This window comes from Phaseolus vulgaris, chromosome 11 (assembly GCF_051622355.1).
Source record: "Phaseolus vulgaris cultivar YP4 chromosome 11, ASM5162235v1, whole genome shotgun sequence".
NCBI classification, from domain to species: domain Eukaryota; kingdom Viridiplantae; phylum Streptophyta; class Magnoliopsida; order Fabales; family Fabaceae; genus Phaseolus; species Phaseolus vulgaris.
Window position 1 is genome coordinate 14119824 of NC_143508.1, and position 26525 is coordinate 14146348.

Genomic DNA, 26525 nt, shown 5'->3' on the forward strand with positions numbered 1-26525 from the left:
TCAAGAAAAAATGACTCAATCTCGACTAGAATTCGGCCTTAGAATGACTTAGGTCAACCACAAACATGCTAAGGATCCATGGCAGGATTGTATATGATCTTATCTGATTGGTCAACAAGAAGTTTAGTCTGCTACTTATAAACAACTTCTGATCACTAAAAGATTAAAAGGACAAGAGCATTTTACTTGCAGTGATTTATTAAAGCATTATACATTGCATGTGTATTTGATCCAAGTAACCACTCAAACAACACACCTTTCTCGCATAGCCCCATGGAAAGATAGTTAGGAAAACATGACAGTTGAGGGGTTTCTGTTGGGTATGAAGGCAGAACCAATTGGGTTGGGCTGACTGGACACCATGTTTAGTGAGTGAGTTTAATCATCGTGTCCCCTTTATAATTTCTATTTAAAGAGCTCATTGTACTTGTAATTGGTGTGCAATAGGACAAAAATAAAACCTAAAAGTTGTCTGTGTGGATGTAGGTTGCAGTTGGTGACTGAACCACGTTAAATCCTATGTTGTTTATTTTCTGCAGTTGATTTGTGATTATGTGTGTTGCTTCCGCATGCGTTTTTTCCCATCAAGTCGCATCAAAGCTTGGTTCGTTTATACACTAGAGATCCGATCAGCAGAAATTAATCGACGAGATGTGAAAATTGCGGCTGTAGCAGTGTCCCAAACCTAGGGTTTCCTAATTGCGACACCAGCGTTCCAAATCTAGGGTTTCGCAGGGGCGACAACGACCTTCCAAAGCAAGGGTTTCGTAGGGGCAACAATGGTGTCCCAAAGCTAGGGTTGCGTGTGCGTTCTGCACGTGTGCTGGTCTGAGATGGCATGGAATGCAGTGCGACGACGGTGACCAGTGGCGATGGTGGTGCGAAGCGCGAACAGCGGTGGTGTGTAACATCCTTAATTTTACCCATATATAATGAAATAAAAATAAAACAAGCAATATCTAATTACAAATAAACATATACTACTTTCTCCTATGTGTATCTCAAAAGAAATATCCCTCTTCATAGGGATTTAATATATACATCAAAAGTTTTAACAACAAAACAAAACATTCAAATAAAACTATCTCATCCTTCAACTGCTCACCAAGGAGATCTATTACCTGCAATCTCATCTGCTCCCGTGTAAAACACGATCATCACAAATAAAGAAACAACACAAACAAATAACAGGGTAAGCTATCTATATAAAAAGTTTTGATATAATTTAAATTTTAAATTTATAAGCATAATTCATCAATTCTCATATGATTTCTCAAACCATCAAGTGTCTATTACATTCATAAAATTCATCTTTCATATATCAGACTTCTACTGACTCACAACACATAGACACTTGACTCTACTTCCGGAAGACTCGTGCGTTGACTTAGACTTAGAGATCTGCACCTGTCATATTATCTCACTGTGAAATCCATACAGCTATGCACATAAAGAATCTATCATATCTCTCCTAGTATGACAGGGTTAACTCATATAACAGGTCAAGTTAGTTATCTTTCAAACCACTTACCCATTCATATGAACCTCCTTCGACTCTCACCACCTGAATAGTTTCATCTATATGATTCCATTATCTCAGGAGAGTCAGGATATCTCCTTCTAGACGAATCCCTAGTCAATGCACATCCTAAACAATCTTAACACGGTATTTTCTTTCCTGAAAATACTATGTTTTGATTAAAATTCATATTCTAAACATCACAATCTCCAACATCAAACAATCAAATCATTCCAAGTTTTAGAATTTCCAAAACACACAACAATTAATTTAATAATCATATAAATGTCTTGAATCAAAAGGGCTCCAAAGTGTATCTAAATAACATCAAGTTTTACTACCCAAAAAGAGAGACAATAAAAGGAGAATGAAAGAAAATTATCTCTCAACTACAACTATATCCAACAGTCCTCAACTTCTTCAAATTTGCACAAGCAAGAACTAATTCCAACATGTATTGTAATACTTCAATATTTAGAATTATTGCAAGATTGTTACACCAATTACAAAAGGAGAAAAGAAAAGTATTGTCCAACATTGTATAGCATTTATAGAATGAAAGAAAAGAGCATGAACAATAAATGTTCTTCTTTTTACTTTACATATACCTAGCACCACGTATCCAACATTATTTAATAAAAAGGATGGGAAAGCCACAACATGAAAATTAAAGTTTGATCACCAATTGTTAAACCCAACAACTAATTTATCTCAAAAACACCAGAATTCAGATTACAATCAACATAGCAATTCTCTAAATAATCAACTCACAATTTACTTTAAAAATTGTCACAAACAATTTTTAGTTCATAAACTGAATCATCAAGAAACAATTTCAAATCTACACAAAAACAAGAGATCCTGCAAGAAAATTTGAAATTGGTGACCACGTCACCCCCACATCCAGATCTTCTAGCCTAGGGTTCTATTTGACAATTTAAAACTAGCTTCCCTTACCTGAACTTTAGTTGATGCTTACTAGGAGCTCCAAATCTACCAAAAGCCTAAAGGTAATTTAACCTGCACCACAAAATCCTAAAAAAAATCTAACTATATAACTAAGACCTTTTGTTAACAAAATTAACCTTGAAGCTAAAAGAATCATATGCAAAGCATAAATCTAATAAGATCAAAATTAACTCAAAAGAAAAAGGGCCAAGAATGAACTTACTCTATAAGAGGTTCTGATCTGACAATCTTATAGGGTTCACTGCCAGGAGTCCAATGGCAGACTCTGATCGCCAAACTGATAAGTGAGGAGGTTAGAATCTTAGAGAGAAGGGAAAGAAAAGGAAAAGAGAAACAAAACTGAACTTACGAGATTCTGATCGGGAAGTCTTGTAGTCTTCGCTGCCAGGAGTCCAATGGCAGACTCCAATCGCCAAACTGATAAGTGGGGAGATCAGAATCTTAGAGAGAAGGGAGAGAAAGGAAAAGGGAAACTTTTAGAGAGATGGTGGTTATTTTAAAATGAAATCTGAATAACTGAATTTTCTATTTATATGTCATTTTCATTTTAATAATAAAATATTCAGGTATCATTTAAAATATATCACTTCTCCTCTAAGGTTATTTTTTAGATCCTTACACGGTGCGCATCCTGGAAACTGCGGTCAAGTGCGGTAGAACGATAGTGCAGTGGGGACTGTGACCAGGTTTGTTGGTGACTGATTTTGGGTGGTGCAATTTTTTGTGTTCTTGATTTAAGAAAAAAAAATTGCCAAGATCTGAAATTAGTTGTACCGAGTATCTCGACTAGTCGTTTGAGATGGCAGAAGACAGGAGGTTCTGAATTGAAAAATTCGATGATACAGATTTCAATTGGTGGAAAATGCAAATTGAGGATTTGCTAGTTCAGAAAGATTTGGACATGGTTTTGGGTGGCAAGCCAGAAAATATGTCTGATGCAGAGTGAGCTGGTTTGGATAGGAAAGCTATGTCCATTATCCGACTCTCTTTGACCAAGAATGTTGTGTTCAACATTCTGAAGGAGAAGACAGCGAAAGGTATCATGGAAGCATTGTTTAACATGTACGAGAAGCCATCTGTTGTAAACAAGGTGTTTCTTATTAGAGAATTGGTAAACACAAGGTTGAAGGAAGACAATTCAGTTACTGAGCACATCAATAAAACGAATTTGATCTTAGCTAGACTTTTGTCAGTGGGCATTAAGTTCAATGATGAAGTTCAAGCTTTACTACTGTTATCGGCTTTGTCTGACAGTTGGTCCGGAACGGTTACAGCAGTTACCAGTTCAACAGGATCCGATGGATTCACTTTTGAGAAGATTCGTGATCTCATTCTTGGCAAGGACGTCCAAAGAAGAAGTTTTGGGGAATCATCTAGTGAATCGTTATATGTCATCAAAGGTAAGAAAAATATCAGAGATAGTGAGAGCAAGAACAAAGGAAGGAGTCAGTCAAAGACTCGGGATTACTCAAGTGTAACATGTTGGAACTGCAAGGAGGTGGGGCATTTCAAGAATCAATGCTCAAATGATAAACAAGTCAACATTGCAAAAGACTTCGCGAACGAGGACCTTTTAGTCTGTTGCACGGATAGCAGTGTGGATTCCTGGGTCATGGATTCTGGTGCTTCATTTCATGCTACCACATCAGTGAAGCATTGCAGGATCTAATTATTGGAGACTTTAGAAAGGTAAGACTAGCAGACAACAAAACTCTTGATGTTACGGGCATGAGTGACATATTGTTGAAGACGTCAGTCGGTTTCTGGACTTTGAAGGATGTCAGAGTTGTTCCAAGATTAACGAAAAGTGTGTGATTTATGTTAGGCAGTTGGACAAACATGGATATGATGTGAAGTTCGAAAATCAACAGTGGAAGGTCGTCAAGGGAAATCTTGTCATGGCCCGCGGAAGAAAGAGAGGTTCGTTGTATATGATCGAATTACTGTCTAAGGGAGTGACCGTCCAAGTTCGGAAGATAAACAAAGTCCGGTTCACAGAATCTCGTGGGCAGAAGAGGGTTGTCTTTACAAGAGAGAAACCTAGAGTCACATGTCAGATTCAGGATGAACGAGCATGGAAAGGTTCAGGTAGACCAGTCAGAGGTACTTATGGCAGTGGGAGCACGAGTTGTGTTTAAGTTAAGGTCCCTAGACGATAGTGGGTTAGGAGAATTATTATTCTAGCTGTTGAAACTTCTCCAGAAAATTTCTTGTTGAATATGGAAGAGTGTTTGTTCTCAAGTTGTTCCAGGATATGAAATCAGGACCAATTGGGTTGGGCTGACTAGACACCATGTTTAGTGAGTGGGCTTAATCATTGTGTCCCCTTTATAATTTCTATTTAAAGATATCATTGTACTTGTAATTGGTGTGCAATAGGACAGAAATAAAATCTAATAGTTGTCCGTGTGGATGTAGGTTGCAGTTGGCGACTGAACCACGTTAAATCTTGTGTTGTTTATTTTCTGCAGTTGATTCGTGATTATGTGTGTTGCTTCCGCGTGCGTTTTTTCCCATCAGTTTCCCACTCCAAAACGACGTGACGCTCAAAAGTCCCTGTGGAAGCTTCCAGAACTAATACTTGTTAAGTTTTTTTGCCTAATCCAACTCAAGGTTGGGGTTTGTGTATCACATGGATATGTTGACAATCCAAAAGCCGAACGACACCTCTTTTTGAAAGTCTTTTCGCTTAGTTTGACTCAAGGTTGGAGGTATGTGTACCATTAATTAGTCTGACCTTCTATTAAAAAGGAATGTAACTTATCTAATGGGTCAATTATAGAGTTTGTTAATCACTACACAATAATTCAATCAAACTACCTATAATTTTAGGCAAAAATTACATAAATATCTATTTGTGGTACTTTAAATCAATTGGGAAAAATACAAACTTTAAGAATTTGATAATATTAGTTAAAATTTGGAGATAAAAAAATATCTAACTAAAGCTTTTGAAATACAATACTCATTGAACAAACAAACTCAATTTTAAATGACCTAATTTAAGTTCACTTAAACTTTGAATCAAAACAAATATTATCTTAGTTCATATAACTAAAATATTATCTTAGTTCATATAACTAAACTATAGACTAAACAAAAATAGTAATTATTTTATTTTTTTAGCTTATTTAATTTAATTAATGCTTCAAGAGTTTGGAGAAGTTAATTTGTATAGTTTGTTAAGTAAAATTAAGTCTATCCTTATCTTTAAATTATGGATATTGTTGGAGAGAATTCCATGTTAAACATTTTTAGTATATATAAAACCATGAGTAAACTTAATCATGAACGGAACGGAAAAGCTCAATACAAGGATAAATTTATTTATTTTTAAAACAAAAGGACTAGAACAAGATTAATGTAATACATTTTCTATGGAATTGATGATTTTTTTAAATGCTTACACTAATAAAATTATTTTTAAATTTTATAATAATTTTGTAGAACTTGCTTTTTATTTTAGCATAATAATCAAGAAAATTCATTTGAAACCATCAACAAGTATTACCGATTATACACATTCATTCTTCCTACTCAGGCTTCATTACGTGTTCATAAAATAAACTACCCATAACAAAACAGAGTTCATAATAATCTGATAACCTTTTATATTGAACATATAGAAGTGTGGCTTGTTCCTTGATCAGATACCGGTTGCCGTAAGATGTAGAAGCACCGCCACCATCTGTTGCCATTGAACTACCCAAAATGACAGACATTCCACCTTATTATCATCATTATTTTTATGATTATTATTATCCCTTAAATTTATTAAACTTGAAAAACAGCAACTGAACCCGTGAATCGGTAATTATTAATTTTAAATATTGGAAACTCGGATTTCAATTCATCACTGTACTTTCATTGAACAACGTAAACTAGTGTTATCTGTTTTGTTTGTTTTTTCCGTCTAAATCGCTGATAACTTAACGCATTTCTTATTTTATTTAGTCGAACAACATACCCCCACTTCACAGGGAGCTGTTTGTTTCCCCTCGACCCAAGCGCTGATTTATGACAATAATTAATTCATTAATTAACATAAAAACGAAAAGAATTAATCATAATAATTTTTTTTTTGTCTATTAACAATTTTTCTATGTATTTTTTTTTAAGAAATGTGGTAAGAAACGGGGAGAGGAAAAAATGAAAAACCTCTTCTTTCTATGTAAGTTGGTGACACCACCGCACCAGCGCATGTACACAGACATGTGAATGAGCTCTGAAATTTACAGCGACAAAACCCTCCACTCCACTCCATTGCATTGCATTCAAACAAACGACCCCGTTTGCATGTTTTGTCCACTACCTCAACTTCACGTGACAGTGAGAGAGAGAGAGTGTGTGTGTGAGAGAAAGAGAAGAGAAGAGGACACTAACCCAAACAATTCAACCCTAGTGGACCCTTCTACACAAAACATGAAAATAACAGAACCACCAGGGGCAAAACCGTCACGCTAAACTTTGACGGCCGTGATGGCGCTTTTCCACTCTCGAACTGAAGCGAATCAACGGCCAACGGCATGTTCTCCTGATCGGGACTGCACTTCGACTCATGCGGATGCGCACTGTACATCATCGCTCGCAACACCGCCGAAACGGTGGGTATGTACGCCGTTTTGTTCTTTGCAAGCAGCCACGTTAACCCCATCAGTTGACAGTCCCGGTTGAACATTTTCTTTATCCTCTCGCTTCCTCCACTACCCTTTGTCTCGTTCTTGTACCCTTTCACCTTCAAAAACAAAAATGAAAAAAAAATAAAACCACGCTTATTTTTTTTATTATTACTATTCATCCTACTCCAAACGACGTCTTGCACAGTGAAAACACAGTTCTGGACAAAATAGAAACGCTTCAACAATGTCGCAAAAGTAAACCCGAAAAAGGAACAAAGAAAAGTAAAAGTTTCTAATAATTCGTAAACGCACATGGTAAGTCATATTCGCAGGTCAACCTGGTCGGAAAAAAAAACAAGACTAGTTTTTCCTCTTCACTTTTTGTGTGGATATCTCACCACGTCGTGCAACATTTGCATCCAACCCAAATGAATAGTTCATGTTAATAAATTCTTAAAATTGAATAAGCGTTTCAAATTTTTTTAGTACTGGAACACTCATATAACAGGTGATGTTGGAATAATAGTACCAAAAGGTGAAATTTTCGGCATTGAAAAATATATTGGAGATTCCACATTGTTATTAGAGTGACAACAAGTGAAGTAAAATCAAACGACGTAGTAATGATATTTTTATATACCTTTTGTAGGGAGCCGAGGCATTTGGTGCAACCGGCGTAAGAGGAGTTCCGGCAATTGTTTTCGAGGTTGCGAACGGCGGCGGTAGGAGTGGCGTTTTTGTGGGAGAGTGAAACGTTAAACGCTGCGTTGCAAGTTAGGGATGTTATTTGGTGGAGTCTAATGCCGCAGAAGCAGAGGATGGCATCGCAGGTGGCGTTGGGTTGGGGTATTCGGATGTTGCGAGTGAGGAGAGAGTCTTGGAGCGAATTGACGCATTTCTGGGAGTCGTCGGGCATCATAGGGAGGTCGCCGGAGGCCGGAGGTGGCGCGCCGGAGACCTCGAGGGCAGAGCGGGCGTGTGCTGCGAATAGCCACGCGGCGAGGACGGGACAGCAGCGACTCCGGTCGAGGTCCTTGCCGCACGCGTCCTTCACTCCGCCGAAGAGCTCGTTGGAAAGGTCAAGCCGGCAGGTCTGCGCCTGGGTCTGAACCGGGAATGCGGGAACGGTGTTGGAGGACGGGTATTCCCCCGGTTCGAGAGGCTGGTTTGGGTCACTCACCGGTTCAGACAGTAAACCGGCATGAGAAAAAGGGTGTTGTAGGAGTAGGACTGACGTGAAAAAAGCAAGGCACGCGAGACTGAGCGAGGATGATTGCATTTTTTAGGGGTTAGGGGGTGTTGTTTTGCGCTGTTCGGGATTCGAGGAAAAGGGATGAAGATGGGGATGGGTTGAAAAAATGAAAAGGGAACAGGGGTCTGGGTTTGGTTGAAAAATTATAGGGGAGATTCAAGGGATGATGATGCTAGTGGAGTTGGTCTTGGTTATATTGTATGGTACCTAAAAGATTTATACACAACCCACTTTTCTCTCAAAATATGTATGGTATTTGGTCTCAGATTCGAAGACCCATGATTTGATTGGAGCGTGTTTGCTAAAACGACAGTGCATGCTGTGCTGAGGAGTAGGAAAGATGAAGAGGTGCTAAAACCGAGGGAAGGGATTGTTTGGGTAAAAGGTTAGTAGTATTTTCTTCCCTTGCTGCTGTTTCTCTCACTGCTTTCTGCTTTTTAGAGGACACTTTCAAGAACTAATAAAAGAAAATTAAACGTAAAAAAGTTAAGTAATTTTCAATACCAAATATTTGAATATTCGGTATTCCCAATCCACATGATAAAAAGTAAGTATCAGTTACTCAGAAATCAGTCTTGATTCATGCGGCCTCACTGCTTCAATTTCTAATTCAACACTTTGTTTTTATCATTTCAATAAAAAACTATATTGTGATTTTACTGTTTCTGATTTTTTTTAGTGGATCCGATTTCATGAGGAAATCAAACAGCAACGTGATCTTCTTCAGAAATTGAGCGAGATTCGTTTCAGGCCACAGGCACACTAGGTAAGAGGATCACCTTCATTATTCTATGAGAAATAAATAAATAAATAACTGTATTATTCCTACATTCTATATAGTTTTTACTACAGATAAAAGATATAAATAATAAATAATGTTGGAAATTAAAAAATTGATATAATATGTAACTGTATAAATAGTATTATTAAAAAACGCAAAAGGTTGTCCGCATATTTCGCAGCTTGTGCTGTCCTTTTCGTTTTATCAGTTTATTATCTCTCTTCTCTCTTTGTCCTTTCTTCTTCGGTTATATTTTTGTTTTTCGTAGGGATGGGAAAAAGCTTTTGGTGCGCTTGCAGGGTTGGACCCTTGGTTTTCCCACTAACACATTTCTAACACCAATAATCTAATTATATGCTACAAATAAAATCAACAAATATGTATCATTAATACAGATAAAATACTGAAACTCAAATAATAACTTAACATTTCATGTGCCAAATCCAAATTCATGTGTGTGAAGTTGAATTGGCCTGATAAATTTGAACATGCAAAGTGTGAATACCTGACTTATGGTACATATCAGTTAGCTTTGCTTTACCTGTTTTTCCTTGAGGTATATTCATGCGTGACAGCCACCTAACACCATTTTCTTTGCGTGCACTGTTTTTCTAAAGATAACATTTTTAAACATGAAACAACTCTTCCATTTCACATGGGAATGCCACACCCCATTACAACTTTTGCTACTTTCTCTTATTTGCCATTACAAAATAATAATAAAAATAGTATAACCATGGTATATAAATTGATTTATATTGCATATTCATACATACACAGCAATTAAAAAGGCAACTTTATATATATGTATGTATGTATCCGTTACCCTGAATATTCTGTTACAGAAGAAGACAAAGTAACACATAGTGTGAAGTAGGTTCCACTTGAGGAGAGAGTAAAAACCAGAGTGGTGGGGCATGTAAGATGGGAAAACAAGAGTGAGAGAGATAGGAGCAAAGCAATGCATGCATTATTAGTTTAAAGGACAAACACAAAGCGTCAACCAAAAGAAAATTGTTCCCGTAAAAAGTACTACCTTTGGGAAAAGCCTTGAACCACTTTTCCTGCCTCCAATAATCTGATCCCTTTGGCTCTCTTGTAGGGTCCCCTAATTCAAATCATGCCCATGGAAGATGATGCTTTTTGTTGGGTGTTACATACATTACATCTATAATAATAACCTATGCATATACATATTATTTACTAGTCAATAAAAATAATGCATTATATATATACATGTTTATATATCGAATTAGGTTCCAAAAGGAGAACGAAAATGGTTGGTAATTGAGCCCAAAAGTTAACCTAAAAGGTGCAATCATGGTGTTGTTGTTGCCGATTACAAATGGAGCTTCCTGGGTCCAATGAATATCATCTTCCAATTCATCAAAACGATGGCTCTTTTTTGGTTGAGCCCAATCTTGCGTAAGCATAATGAATATTCATGCATTAATAATATACAAATATGATTACCTTTTTCTCTTACTCATCACTCACGTGCAAAAAAGCCTCCTCCAATTGTGTCTTGCTCATGATATCAACCTCAAACTCAATCAAGTTCTATGGAATTAATAGCAACTGGCTATTAGGCTAAAAGCTTGTCAGTGCAATATTGTAACTCTTTTGCCCATCACCACAAAGCTTGACCTAATTGAACTTTACATGTTTGTGGCTGGAAGGAGCTCATGTTGTATGATTAACCAAAACATGTCCTATCTTTTTATCATATATATCATTGGTTTAATGAAGACCTATTCCTAAATTAGTTAAATCATTAGGTACTAATTAATGAGGATCATATCAAAGTCTTGTGTTGGGAAACACTTTAAAATAGTTTGTGCAAATCCACCTGTGTACCACTTTGGGGTTATTTTTTTCTTGATATAACCACTTTGAAGTCTTTAACTTTAAACAAAGTAATAATGCCTTTATGATTTCGTGTAACTCAAAGGATCAATGCACACTTGTAGGTCTCTCTCTCGTCCTCTTTCTCTTTAATTTAGCTTTCCCAGTTCCAAATAAGAGTAATATACGTAACAAAGTAAACTTAACCTTTTGTTTTTTTTCGGAAATTTCAAAGAGTAGGAGGAGGATATCAGAAAAAGGAAATCATATAGCAATATACAATAATAGCACTCAAATTAATTACCAAAATGAAGAAGAATTAAGATAGAAAATTAATACACGAATATACAAGTTTAACATAGTAGATTGGCTTTTGCTTTTTGCTTCATAGCATTCCTAATATGCTTGATAACCTTTTGTCTTAAAGATATTTTTATTTGATGGAGTGTTTTAATTTCTCTTTTGCTAAACATCATATTCCTATTTTATTTCATTACCTCAGCCACGATAGAGTGCAGTGCCAGGTGACAAGAATGCCCATTTGCCCACAGTCACCTTCTTTGTACTAGTCATATATCATCAATCACTCATAATTAATTTTATAAATAAATAAAATTATAAGATAACACGAGTTTTAATCATGCATTTAGTTAAATAAAACTGTAGTGATATTTTTTTAAATATTTGACACATATTATAGCGGTTGGAAAGACCCATTGATATAATATGTATTGTTCAAAGTGAAAAAATGTTTAAAAAACTATATATTTGGAGCATGACATATTACAAAAGTTGAAAGGATCAACCACTGTAATATGTATTCTTCAAAGTAAAAAAAAAATTAAAACAATATATATTTGGAGCATGACATATAATCCTATGTTATTTTCTTGTGCTCTCATTTCTCACTTCGTGCTTAAACTAAAATTGTTTGCACTGCTGCTCTTGCCTCGTACATTCTACCTTTGTCGTCATGTTGCCTCCACTGTTGTGGCCGCCATTGTGCCTGTGTGTTTGTCCTTCGTCTTTGTCGTCTCCACCATCAAATCCTCAAAAACCCTAAACCCTAACCATATCTCCCACACAAACCCATTCTCCACCTCCTTCCTCGTCACCAAAACCCCCAAAAAGTTAAAGAAAAAACATGAACCCAAGCTCAACCACATCCCCTCTCTCGAGCGCATTCTCCACTACGACGCCCTCCTTCGCTTCGTCACACATCCAAGCAGTTCCTCTCCGCCCAGCCGGAGCATGTCATCCACCTCGATGACACCGGAAAGCTCCACTGAGAGCTCGGATTCCCATGCAGCCACAAGGTCTCCTGCTTCCTCAAGCACCACCCCGTCCTCTTCCAAACCTACTGTCACACCGACTGCAAGTCCTAGCTCGGCTTCACCGATCTCATAGAGGACCTTCTCGCAGAGAAGCACTCCTTCATGGATGAAATGAAGCTTAACCGCGTCGAGAAGGTTCACAAACATATCCCTTAAATCAATATATATTCTTATTTTATATTTCTAAATATAGAAATTGATTTTGTTGGTCTTCTGATTTGATTTCACAATTACAGGTTGGAAAATAACACATTTTAATAATTTTGTAAAAACAAAAAGTTCACATATTACATCGGTTATGTGAACAACCAGTGTAATATGCACATTAAATATGTGACTTTGAAGCACATATTACATCGGTTATGGCCTATAACCAATGTAATATATTCCATCTGGGTGCTCTTTTTTTGAATTATTTTAGTCAAATTTGATATTTTACATCGGTGTTTACAACTGATGTAATATGTGATGGACATTTTACATCAACGATATCTACATTGGTGGTATAACCAATTTAATATGTCTCATAGAACCGATGCAATATGCATGATTTGCACTAGTGCAAACATCTTGCTTAACTTTTAATTTTAAAAAAAGTTATTTTTAAATATGAGATTCTACTTATATGGAATAGAGTGAAACTCATTCAATCTAACTCTAAACCCTAAACTTTTGAATTATTTTAGTCAAATTTGATATTTTACATCGGTGTTTACAACTGATGTAATATGTGATGGACATTTTACATCAACGATATCTACATTGGTGGTATAACCAATTTAATATGTCTCATAGAACCGATGCAATATGCATTATTTGCACTAGTGCAAACATCTTGCTTAACTTTTAATTTTAAAAAAAGTTTTAGATATGAGATTCTACTTATATGGAATAGAGTGAAACTCATTCAATCTAACTCTTTAAAATTGAGTTGGATTTTATTTATAATTGTGTTACTTTGAAACAATTCAGAAAAATAATCAAACAACTAGAGTGTATTTATTTCAATTAACGATAATTCCTATTATGGGCAGCCACATCCATGATGGTTTCCAAGGTGCAGATTCTCAATCACCTGTGAGGAAACGTAACAATTCAGAAACAAAGAAGGGAAAAACAGGGGCAAAAGCTAGCCAGAAGGAAGAATGATCTCTCATTTTGCATGTCCTCTCCCTTGCTCTCCACGCCTCATATTCACTTAATTCCTTTTCCATTTGGGCTCCAACGGTTTCCTTGTGGATCTCCTCAATCCATCCACGTTTGTAAAATTTGTTACGCCCTCCTGGCCCACATGTCCTTGTTGGTGTGCATTTCCCTCGTTGGAATATTCGAGCATTGTATAATACTTGTAAATTAATTCATTTTTATATGGATTGTGTGATGAGTTTAGTATGGAAGATTCGCTATTCAATCTAAGATACTCTTTTGTATTTGTCTCCAACTCACTCGTATAGCTAACATAACTTTAGGAAAACTTCGTATAGCTAACATAACTTTAGGAAAACTTAAAACTCTCACAATGATGATGCATCTTCTTTTGTTTCGTCTCCACCATTTGCCTCCGCTGCATCTCAACTCTAACATCAAACAAACAAACATAAATACTCTCGTGATGATATGACTTCTTCTTCGTATCCACTTTAGCATTCTCATCTTTATCATTCGTCTCCGCCATTTGTCTTTTTGGTTCACCTCAACCACATCTCAATCCTAACATTAAAAAACAAACTTAAATATTTGCATCAACCCTAGCATTTAGCCTTTGTCATTCTCCTCCACCATTTGCCTCCATGTTGTTTGTCTCTGTCGTTTGTCATTATCGTTTGCCTATACTATTTGTTTCTTCCAGCTTTTCTCTAACACAATCTTCAAGTTAAATATTTTTCATTTTATTTTTTCATTTAAATGAAAACATTATCTTCCTGTTTTTTTGTCACCCTCCATCTCCCTATTGCCTTGTTTATAATTTAGCAGGAACACATACTCTATTTCGCAAGTAGGAAGCACACCAACAACATGTGTTACATGATTTTACTATGTCTTTTATACTTGATTAGGTGGACATGGTGGTGGGTGGTGACAATGTTAATTTGTAAGTACTAAGACAAGTCATACAAAGCTAATATTGAAGAGTCTGAAAGTAACAACTACAAATGGTTGTTATATAAGCCTAATAGGGATGCTAAAAGAAACAAAGGACAATGAGTATTGAAAAATGATGCGAAAGTGATTCTAATGTCATGAATTTGAAACTTGTTGAATTCAATAAGATAAAACTTTTATTAAACTTGCTATTATTATAATAATTGATGAAAAACATTATACTATTTTTAATTAGGACAATACTTGAAAATTATAACTTTTAAAGAAAAAAATTCTTAAAAATCTTGACTCAATTCAATCCAAATCGTTCAATAATGAGAGTTAAATTGAATTTAACATAAAAAAGTGCAGAAATTCAATCCAAACTGATATTTTCTATTTTCATAGTGGGTTGAATAATATATTTATCCAAATCCTACCCAACTCAACTCATAAAAATAGAGGATGAAATGGTGGCTTTTACTCTTTTGAGAGAGGTAAAAGGAAAGACAACCTTGCTCTTAGAATGTAAAAGAAGAAAAATATAACATAGTCAATCATGTTATATATAAAATTAAGATTTTTTTAGTATTTTTTATAATAATTATTGTTATTATAAAAAATAATTAATAAATAAGTAAAATTATTAATAATAAAGAAAATTGTTACTTTTCACTTGTTTATGCACTGTTTTACATATTTGAATAATTTTACTTTTTAGAAATTTTTTCCCCAAAAGTTTTATTTAAAAAACTCCCAGATTTTTTTCCAATTTATTTACTCAACTAAACTTATTTTCTATTCATATTGAGATATCAATCTCTTTTACATGGAATGTTTTTTAAAGTTTACTTATCATGTTTACATGTAATTGGTATGTGCAAGCATAAATATAATAATTCAAACATATAAGCAAATATTTAAGGTTTATGACAAATTGTTAAAAAATGAGTTATTATCACCATACACGCGGTCAATATCCATATCCTAGAATGTGAAAATTTCTAAAAAATTCTAAAACTAAAGTCGTATAAAACATTGTTATTATTGTCAGATACAAATTAATCTAGAAAGGTGTCTCAACAATGTTTAGCTATTAACTTCAAATCATTAAATAAGAACTTAACTAGATGTCATGGTTTCAAGTATTTGATCAATAAAATTCGTAATTTTGTTCTTACATTTTGATATTCTATTTTCAACATTTATATTGTCCAAGTAAATGTTATTCAGATTACTCAAAATCCAACAACTTTCTATTCTTCAAACTTCACTAAAAATCCTTACTTTTTCCCACCTTTTACATGGATCATATTTATCCATGTTTATAAAAAATAAATTAATCACAATAATAATAAATTATCATATTTTATTATAATGAAAAACTAATAATTTAATAATTTGTATAGATCATTAAAAATGTTATTAATAAATCTAATAGTGAAATAATTTAATTTAATTTATATTTATATTTATATTTACATACGTTTAAAATTACTGATATTACTAATTAATATTAAAAAATATACAACTATGATTTAAACTAATAATAATTTAAACTTTTTAATTCATCATATGATAATTTAAATCAAAATTTCAAATTTCAAATTTTAAAATAAACTTGTAATATTTAAATACTTTTACAAGCTAATTCATGGTAAAAAAAATAAAAAAAGATTAATAATTATTATACTCATAATCATATTTTATAATACTTAAAATTAAATATTAATAATCATTAATCATAGGCACTCAATTCTTATTTAAAATATTTTTAATAATTATGAATTTTTAAAATTATGTTGAATATATTAATTGTTAAATACATATTGATTAAATTTATTTAATTCCTGTTTCAAAAAATCACCAATTTAATTACAAACAAAAAATACAAAACTTAAATCATAATTCAGTTCGTGTGGAGCTGAATGAATTTTCGACGACCGACGAAAACCATGATTGGAAATCGGGTATCTAGAAGTCCATTTTTGAACTCTACAGTAAAGAGTTACAATTGAGTAAACATTTTTTTGACATTGAATATATTGGAAAATTTATTTTTATTTGGATTTGTTGGAGAAAAAAAAAATCCACTTTTCATTCTAATTTTTTTCACATCTTTCAAATATATATATATATATATATATAACACATATTTGTGAAGAAACTAACTAATGCATGATTGTGATAAATCACATCAAAATAGGATATGGGTGATGCTGATTGGAATTTTTGTCCCTTTTTAACATTACTTTTGCTCATGTCATTTTCATCCATCTCTTTTTTATTTTGGCTTTTTTTCCATTAATGGCTATGCATTATTGTTGTGGTCGCATTCACGTAAAACTTTGTCCTATTGCAATGTATTTGCAAGATTTTGGACGAAAAAGCAAGATAAGCAAGCAACTCCGCACAACAAAATTACAATAGGTTTCCTCCTTATGAGGTAGGAGGAAACCAATCATCAAGGATTAATTACTTAGATGAAGATGGATAAAACATCCATATTTTAAATTTCATATTTTAAAGTTTAAGTGAACTCAAATCAAATTATATCTTAATATCAAATCATTTAAAATTGAGTATTTTAATTGACAGATATGTGTTTTACAAGCTTTAGTTAGTTATTTTATTATATTTTAGATAAAATATTTTTTAATCTTTAAAGTTGTATTTTTTTCACCAAATTTCAAATATCATAGGTAAATATTCATAGTCTTGTGGATTTTGTATAAGATTATGAGTAATGGTATTGAATTCTTATATTTAACCGACTCATTAGATAAGATACATTTCCTTTACCATCTCTTTTAATAGAAGATCAAATTAACTAATAATATATAGTCCTCCAACTTTCACCTAAACTAGGTGAAAATGATTTCCAAAAAGAGTGTTATTACTTTTAAAACAGACAATTTTTTATTTATAACTTTTTTTTTCAATTTTAAGTTGTTACTAGTCTTCAGATTTTTTTTTCCGATCCAGTAGCGACTACCACAAGAAAGACAAGACCTCATCCGCGTGACTTCTCCCTCAACACCATCTTAGCGATCCGCCAATAAAATACCCCTACATCTAACTAATCTATATTCTAAATACTTGTAAACTAAATTTAGTTCTACAATAAAATTATACATAAACAATATGTCACATTTAAAATTATTATACCAAAATATTAAATAAACTATCAAAGTTATTGCATACAAAATTTCAATAAATACAATACATAAAATAAAAGATACTAATTTGGAGGAAAAAGGCTAAGATGGGAGAGAAGTGAGAATGATGATGATACTAGCACTCATTAGGGCAACGACAAGGAAAATTTAAAAAAATTGTGTAATTTTACATCAAATTTATGTGGGCAGATTGACAGATTAAAAAAATATTAAAAATTTGGAAAATCATAGTTGTGAGACATAACTTGATTGTTATTAAGTTGTACTAGCCTTAAGACTTCAATTCACATATATAATTTATTTTTTACATATAAAAGTCGTATTAGGCAATGCAGACTTTAATTAACAATGTAAACGTGTTTAACTTTTTCATTTCTTTATGTGAAGCTGTTATAGGGAACGTACAAAAATTACAAAGGAGTAGTGACAATTTCTCTGCAATTTTTTTATACTGAAGTTATTATATCCTATGATGATTTCATTTTAGTGAATTCTTTTTTACTATAGTTAAAGAAATCGAATTTAAAATAGATTGTGAAATAAATTAAAAATATTTTATTATTTTATTAAGATTTTTGAAAAATTAAAAAAATGTTTAAATTATTTTTAAAAAATAGAAATATAGGGTATTAGAAGAAAATTATTAAATAATAACGAAATTTATAGAGAAAAAATAATTAGTCACTGTATTAACTAAATTATATATTAATTTAGAGATTAAAAAATTATTGATATTTAAAGTGGTTTCTATTATTAATAAAAAATTATAAAATAGTTTCTAAATTGATATTTAAATTAGCTAGATTTTAGTTACTAATAGAAATTAGAGTCTAATTTAAAATATAAAATAATAAGTAGATAAAACTTTCGTAGTTAACGAATTAAATATTAATTTAAAAATTATTTTATAATTTTTTATTAATTATAAAAACTATTTTAGATACTAATAATTATTTTAGTTTATAAAATAATTTTTAATTTAGTCAAATAGTGATTAATTATTTTGGTATCTAAAACTAGTTTTTATTTAATAATTCTTTTATAATAGTATATCTATTTATTTGAAATTAAAGTTGTTACTTTCGCAAATCTATAATATATTTTCAATTTGACCATTCACATAAAATTCAGTTATTTTTTGTAAACTTTCCCAACAATCTATAAATATCTGAAGTCTATAATATGAAAACTTAAGTTATCCTAATAACTTTGAAACCGTTACAAATGTTGAATAAAATCTTCTGTATATAATTAAATTTATACATTTGTTCAAAATCATAAAAATTAAGATTATTGTTTAATTAAGTCTTAACAAATCAAATTCTAAAACTTGCTCACTAATAGTCTTAATCAAGTTCATTGAATATAATCTTTAAATAAAAACATTCAAACACTGCCATTTTTAACCAAAAAAATACACACAATTTTATTTATTTATATGAATTAAACAATATATTTTTTTAAAACTATTCATATTATTTCAGAAAATTGAACTCAACACATAGATTTTTATTGTAAAAGTTTCATATAAAATAAATTTATAAAACTTAAAAAGTAAAAGACAGTTTTTCAACATTCATCGAAAAACAATTCTAACAGTACAATAAATATTAATTTTAGTGGAGATTTATTAACGGAGGTTATAATAACTCCATTAACCCATGCAGATATCTAAAGTTTCTAAATCCCTAATAAATCTGGACAATTATTTATGAAATCACATTAAAATTATGTATTTTAATTTCTCACCTCATTTTTTTCACTTTTCGTGTTTTATATAGACTGAATTTCAGAATCACAAAATCGAGTACATTCTTTTGACAAAAAAATTCTTTCGACACAGTACATCACTTAGAAACGCGCTAGTTCAAAATTCATATATTTTTTGAAGAATTTTTGGCACACAAAGATTTCTCTTTTCTTCTACTAGAGCTTCGAATTGGTAATTTTTTTTATCCTATTTGATTTCTCATAATTGTTTACTTTCCCCATTTCTTAGAGTTTGTTACTTCTCTGCTTACCTCTCATGTGTTTCCTTCAATACCTCTTGTGCGTTTTCCTTTCAGCAGTGTCGTTTAGTGATGGATTTTCTTCCATTTCTCAGAATTTGTTACTTCTTTGCCTACCTCTTTGTGCGTTTTAATTCCGGCAGTGCACGTTTTTCTTCCGGTGGTGCGTTTAGTGGTGGATTTTCCTTCTGTCGGAGTCTTTCACGGGTTCAGAACCATTTCTTAGAAAATTATATCCGGTTAGTCTCTGTTTCGCTCTTACACATCACTATTACAATCATTTTTCTAGAGCGAAATGCACACTTTCAATCACTGTATCAGAATATAGGTTATACAAAAACACGGTTTTTTTGTTAGCAGGAATATCGTGTCTTCGATTTGTTAGCTGAAAGTGTGCTTTTCTGTTTTGTTTTGGTTGTTGTATTTTAGTTTTGATAGTTGCATCGTCAGCTGCTTTGTTTTGTCTGAATATGAAATTCTGTTAAAGCTCTATTTAGAGAAATGCTAGTAGCAGTGGTATGGCATGTTTCATATCAGAACAGTGTAAGGGAGGTAGTTGCCATTTTGTATTTCTGCACTGAGCTGTTACATTTTGTTTTTCTCTTTCTTTCTGTTTTTACTTGAGTGCACGTACGGTCTTGGTGTCTTGATTTGTGTGTGCCTCAATCCATGCGGATGAAGGGTATTGACTAGTGTAAGGGAATAGTGGAAATGTATTGTTTCAGCTGAATAACCCATTCTCCCTTTGTTTGGTCTTGCACGAGGATGCAGTTTAGATTGCTTTAAAATTTGTTTGGCTATTGCTGCATTCCACACCTGTGAATGCCTTTATTTGTAGTAGAGATAGTGTTTTGACAAGTTTTTATTTAGTTGAACGTAGTTGTAAGTATTAAACAACGTATGAGATCTCACCCATTCATGCTGGTGGTGATCGAGACTTAAAAAACAATGGCTAAATATTTGTGGGGCTGCACTTGCACCTTAATTTTTCAAGTTTTGTACTTCAGATTCCACCTTTAATTTTTGGCAAATTAGAAGATGTAAAAAATGTAGAATTGAATGTGGTTAGTGCCCTTCGTGGCATGCTAATTAACATGAACTTTACGAGACCAGAAAATCCAACATATAGTAAATTTGACTTCAACTTTAAGTAAACTTAATAAATTTATCGAGTTACTACCTGATAAGTTGAAGAACTAAATATTTGAAGAACTTTGTGGTCCCCATATTACCTTTGTGTGCACCTGGACATCAAATAAATCTAAATACATCTGTCTTATTGTATTATATTTACCTCGAAACTTATTGTATCTTATTCGAGTAGATTTACAACACAATTTTTTACCATGATAATTAATTTCGATGTATAAAGGAAAGGAAAGACTTATCTCAATAGAACGTGACAAAAGTATTTTCAAAAGTATAACTCAGTTCAACCACGAGTATGATCGAGAGCAGGAGTCTCTCCCATAAAGTGCATCATAAATTGTAGGTTAATTATCTCACATTTTTATTTTATACTAAGTATTTTAATTATTCACATTTATTTATTCATATTATTTATATTTTTTTTACAGGTATTCACAGATTACGTCAGTATTGGATCCATCTTATATTTTTGTTCACATTCTTTTATGTAATTGAATTATCAAACATTTTAAGTTTTAATACTTTTAGTTAAATTGTAAAGTACAATTTTAATTTGAAGTTTTGTTTAACTATTTGAATTATTTTTATATTGTGAATGTGTTGTGAATGATAGTAATTTGTTAGGTTGAATTCTGAATGTGATTTGGTTGGTATTTCTTGTCTTACCGGTAACGTGGCTAGAACAAAAAATAAACGATTTTTTCCTCCTATTTATGCATGAACCAAGCCCACGCAAGCTTTTATTAATTATTGTATGCGTCGGCTTTTGCGTGGGTCATGCAAAGTCTGATGCCAATTTTTTTTTTCTTTTTGTCGATTAGACTGACGCATTGCGTCTGTTTGACCCATGCAAAGGTCTCCGCAATTGCATCACTTTTACTTGACGAAAGTTCGTCCCTTCTTTGCGACCGCTTGGCCTACGCAATCTGCGTTCATTCATTGGCCGACAACAATTTTTATTTATTTTCGTACTTTTTTCGTCGTATTGTTGATCAGATAAATCCAATGCATAAGATCCAGATAAATCCAACGTTTATGCGTCTGTTTTTACTTATTTAGGTTATTTTTAGGCCACAAAACATCATGTTTTTCTTGTAGTTATGATGAGTTTTTGAAGAGTTTAACAGGTAAACTTTTTCCTTTTACTAACTGTTAATAATACTTTTAATATAATTTGTTTGTTTGATATTTTATATATATATATATATATATATAAAATATTGATTTGCTGATAAAAAATAAAATATATTTAAATATTAAATAGTATTGGTATCCATACTGTAGCAGACAAATATATTAAGTATCCATAAACTTACTTTTCTTTGTATTTATACACCATCAAATGCAAATAAGTCAAATTCTAAAAGGAGCATTGATGAAGACTCGTGATAAAGGTCAATGTGCAGTACTAATGAGGTTGAGAGTGTTTAATTAATGGTAAACAAAATCTATTAAGATCTCATATATATTCTCAAACCATGTGTAAACAGTAGATTAATAAACATAATTTAATTAGTAAATATTATAGATGATTATTATATTATTAAAATGTTACTGTAACATTTTAGTCATGTTACACATGTATGGTGATGACATTTTTGGTTAGATAGATACTACATGGATCTATATTAAATTTCTTCATAACATTGAAAAGAACTACTGCAAATACTAATTAAGTAGGAATAAACTTAAAAAGACAACTAAAATTCTCTTACAAAAAAAGTATGTTCCTGAAATATTACTAGAAAAATGAATACATGACAGATACTTGCCAAATTTGTTTGAATAGCTTCCCTTAAACAAGTTTCCATACTACTTGATATTTATGAATAAACCTCTCCCAATCATAACACATACAAATAACTAAAGCTGATTCTAGCTTGTAAAAAACATTAACTTATTATATCTTCTTATTCATTTCTTCTATAATTGTTTACTAAAAATATTATCTAAATCGGACTTAAGTCTTTATTTTTTTCTTATTAGTATAGTTTTGCTTTCCTTCTATAAAATTAACATCTATAAATTTTCTTATTAGTAAAGTGTTCCTAATTGTTGTGTATTTCTTCTAAATGGATTTCTTATTTGTTATATAATTAATATACTACTTATTGTTTATAATAGAATTGACTACCAAATTTTGTTGCTCAAATTTTAATCTCAAATTCTGCTGCCAAATTAAAACTATGTGTACTCTTAATCTCAACTAATTCATACTTCTTTTAAATTGTCTCATACTAGTGTTAATAACCCGTGCATTGCACGAAAAAGAAATATAAGTATAATTATTTATGAAGTATTATTACTATATTAATAATTTTTATACTGTTTTCTTAATAGTGTTTTTTCTTCCAATGATTTGTGTAGGGATATCGTGTGCGGAAGCGTGATAAGTTCAACCAAAGATTATGAGAAATTAAAGTAACAAGTAAAGTGAGAATGATACCAGAATTTTTAGGTGGAAAACCCCTTTAAACAGAGGTAAAAAACCACCAGCGAGAGAGCCAAAACTTTCACTATAATGATATTGGGAGTACAATGAATTCCTCTCAGACTAATAGATAAATAGCCCTAAAACAAATCCTCTCTATATGGGTTAAACACTTACACCCAAGAACAAAAATAGAGAGTATATGAAAAGAGAGAGGAAGCAAGTGTGTGTTGCTTGTTTGTAGTGTGTTACATTGCTGGAAGGAAGCCACTATATATAGTGGTTCTAGGAGACAACAATAATAAATACAATTAATGGTAATTAACCTCCCATTGATGACAATTGATTGTGGCAATTAATCTCCCATTGATTGCAATTGATTGCGGCAATTAATCTCCCATTGATTGCAATTGATTGCGACAATTAACCTCCCAATTATGACAAGAAAACGGAAAGGTGAGTCATAAACCCACAATTTGTAATATGCATCCTCACGAATAAATAAATTTTGTAGTGGTTAAATATTCATTCACCTTTATCCAGTATATAAAACAAATAAACGAATATGTGCATATGTGAACATATATGTGTACATCATTATAATTTAATATAACACTTTCTTTTCTATTTTTAATTTTTATGTATTTTGGTTCTATTTAATTATCATATTTCCAATTTTAAAATAACAAAAAAATCTTTTATAATTAGACAAATAATTTTATTTATTTTTAATTAGTTAACACTTGTACATTTATTATGAAGTAGAAATAAAAAAAGTGGTATACTTTTTAAAAGACTGGGTTTACATTATAACAATACCATTATACACATTTAATATAACAGTATTAATCATAGCATTATATTAAAAAAGTAAAATTGATTTTTATTCATATTATACTACTAATTATACTAATGTTTCAGCAATAAAGATATTGAACTATTTTAGTAAAATGACATCCAATTATTGATCGATGAATGATAACAAATACATCGAATTACAAAACATCTTTTGATGGCATAAACCACAATTCTAATAAAAATCAGTTTGTACATGGTCAAATCCAACAACTTACATAGTATCAAATTGTGGAACATATCCATGTTGTCATTTTGTATTATAAATTGAATGTCCCAATATGATTTAACTTCAAACTATAATTCAAGGTGTAACATATAATTGGGTTGATTTCAAATATTGTCAAAAACTTCAGTATAAACAACATTTTTTTTTGTCTTGTTTGTTACATTCCCATATTTATCGAGAATAAGAATTTTCAACTCTTTCTTCGTTCTGACTCTAGAGATAGCTACATACAACTGTCCATATGTGAAAACTGGACGTGGAAGATATATACCAACTTTTGTCAATGATTGACCTTGGCTCTTATTAATTGTCATTGCAAAACATAAAGTTACTAGAAATTGTCTTCTTTGGAATTTAAAGGGCATATCTGCATCTGAAGAGATTAAATTCATTCTTGAAATCAATATTTTCTCACCAATATTTGTTCCTGTTAGAACTGTTGCACGAATTACATTTTTACTCAAAGTAATAACTTGCAACCTTGTTCCATTACAAAGACCATTGACTTGATCAATATTTCTCAAAAGCATAACAGGCACACCAATTTTCAACTTAAGGCGATGATTTGGAATCCCTGGACATTTTATCTCATTTAAGAATTCAGACGTGAACCATTCCCCTTGAATCTCCTGGTCTTCATCTGATTGGCAAGGAGTATCCGAGCTAAGATAAGTATTTCTTGAACACTTAATAGAGATAAAATAAAATCATTCACTTGCTCTACTAATTCAGTTGTGGGACAAAGTATTGCCGCATCCTCAAAGTACCCAGGAGACATCATGTTAGTAAAAAAATTAGGATAAACAAAATTAACCAATGACAACAAAGGGGTTTCAGTGGCCTCAATCAATAGATCATGTGGGATTGCCACTAACACTTACTATTTTCATTCAAACCAATTTTACCATCTCCAATTTTTAGGATCCAATCAGCAAATTCTTTGATATTCTCTACACTTTCATTAGATTTTGCATGGTTTAATTTCATGTTCTGAGAAAGTTTTAAGACTTGACAACTTAGCCAAAGATGAGAAGAGTTGATTGTTGACTTCACAACATCATATCTTGATGCTTTTTTTACAACTGACAATATTTGCGTGAAATCACCTCCCAAGACCACAACCTTCCCACCAAATGGTTTCTTACTATTTTCTTCATGCACGTTCTCATAAGATCTCTCAAAGTTTTGTCAAAGGCTTCAAAGCACATTCGATTCATCATTGGTGCTTGATCCATATAATCAATTTTGTTTCAATTAAAAACCTGACCCTATGACTTCCTTGAGCTATGTTGCAAGTCGAGTCTTCATTTATTAAAATAGGAATACATAATCTAGAATGTGATATCTTCCCTACAGGAAGCAATAAAGAAGCAATTTCGCTCGATGCTACATTCAACAAAATCTTTCCTACAGATCTAATTGCAGCAGATAATGTTTTCCAAATGAAATTTTTTCCTGTTCCACCATAACCATATAGAAAGAAGAAACCACCCATTTTAGAGACAACTAATGAAATGATGTTTTCATAAACATTTAGTTGCTTAGCAGTGACACATTTCAACAATGATGTATGCTCTTTTACCATTTCATCTTTGTTGTAGTTAAGTTCATTCATAATAAAGCTATTTTGAAAGAAAGATGAATGAGAAGGATCAAGTTGTGGCAAACAAACAAACTCTTGTAATGAACTGTCATTTGCCATTAATAACTCTTGTATTTCTAATAGGAAAAGATCATGTGCGAAGACCTAACATTTTTCAAATATACGAAACACGTTCATAATTTATAGTTGAAACTATGTAATTAAAATTTGCATTTTAAAAAATCAATACCTGGCAACTATAACTCCTTTCATTTTGTGGTATAAAATTCCGTCTGACAGTAATTTCCAAGAAGCATTCCAAACCACATCCGGTTTGGAGATTGTATTCATAAACAATAATGAAACAAATAGACGCCTGAGTTCATGACCAAAAACTAATTCACTTGCTTCTTTTATTGCATCAATGAATTCTTTGTCATCTCTCAATAGCCCTAGTGCATAGCAAGCTTCTTCATATGTATTGAATATTTGTCTGTTTATTGTCCTGATGTTAGCATAGTCAACACAACCTTTTTGAATAGTTAACAATATCCTCATGTAATAAAATTCTCCAGATCCAGGTGGTACATAGGTGAGTCTACCAATGTTCTAACCTTACTTCTTGGGTTTCTATTGTCTCTGTGTAGCAATCCAGACAAACTTGGTTAGAAATTCAACACATGTCAAATT

At 32.1% G+C, this 26525-nt stretch overlaps 2 protein-coding genes and 1 long non-coding RNA gene across 6 annotated transcripts; 1 reads left to right on the forward strand and 2 right to left on the reverse strand.

Moving 5' to 3' along the window:
- Window positions 1-6638: 6638 nt before the first annotated feature.
- Window positions 6639-9048, reverse strand: LOC137825151 (putative GPI-anchored protein At4g28100). The gene is made up of 2 exons (XM_068630827.2): window positions 7748-9048; window positions 6639-7223 (listed from the first exon to the last, which is right to left on the reverse strand). Exons 1-2 carry the CDS (start codon window positions 8384-8386, stop codon window positions 6900-6902), a joined length of 963 nt encoding a protein of 320 aa, XP_068486928.1. The 5' UTR covers window positions 8387-9048; the 3' UTR covers window positions 6639-6899.
- A 10337-nt stretch (window positions 9049-19385) lies between these two features.
- On the forward strand, window positions 19386-21325 carry LOC137810353 (uncharacterized). 4 transcript variants are annotated; one of them, XR_011080891.2, is made up of 4 exons: window positions 19386-19522; window positions 19647-19828; window positions 20962-21077; window positions 21167-21325. It is a non-coding gene; the product is annotated as an uncharacterized LOC137810353 (long non-coding RNA). The 4 variants fall into 4 exon arrangements; XR_011080890.2 differs by having other exon boundaries at window positions 19395-19522; window positions 19650-19828; XR_011080887.2 differs by lacking the exon at window positions 19386-19522 and having other exon boundaries at window positions 19546-19828.
- Window positions 21326-24357: 3032 nt separating this feature from the next.
- On the reverse strand, window positions 24358-25955 carry LOC137834961 (uncharacterized). Its single transcript, XM_068643234.1, has 2 exons — window positions 25516-25955; window positions 24358-24916 (listed from the first exon to the last, which is right to left on the reverse strand). The coding sequence occupies exons 1-2, from the start codon at window positions 25953-25955 to the stop codon at window positions 24358-24360; spliced, it is 999 nt and encodes a 332-aa protein (XP_068499335.1).
- Between the last annotated feature and the right edge of the window lie 570 nt (window positions 25956-26525).

Bases quoted from the DNA above. Each gene is read 5' to 3' on its own strand.
- LOC137834961 (XM_068643234.1), bottom strand. From the start codon at position 25,955: ATGGCAAATGACAGTTCATTACAAGAGTTTGTTTGTTTGCCACAACTT. The intron at 24,917-25,515 runs GTTTTTAATTGA...TACTTATCTTAG, and splicing joins CAAGGAAGTCATAGGGTCAG to CTCGGATACTCCTTGCCAAT.
- LOC137825151 (XM_068630827.2), bottom strand. From the start codon at position 8,386: ATGCAATCATCCTCGCTCAGTCTCGCGTGCCTTGCTTTTTTCACGTCA. The intron at 7,224-7,747 runs GTATATAAAAAT...TTGTTTTTGAAG, and splicing joins GCCTCGGCTCCCTACAAAAG to GTGAAAGGGTACAAGAACGA.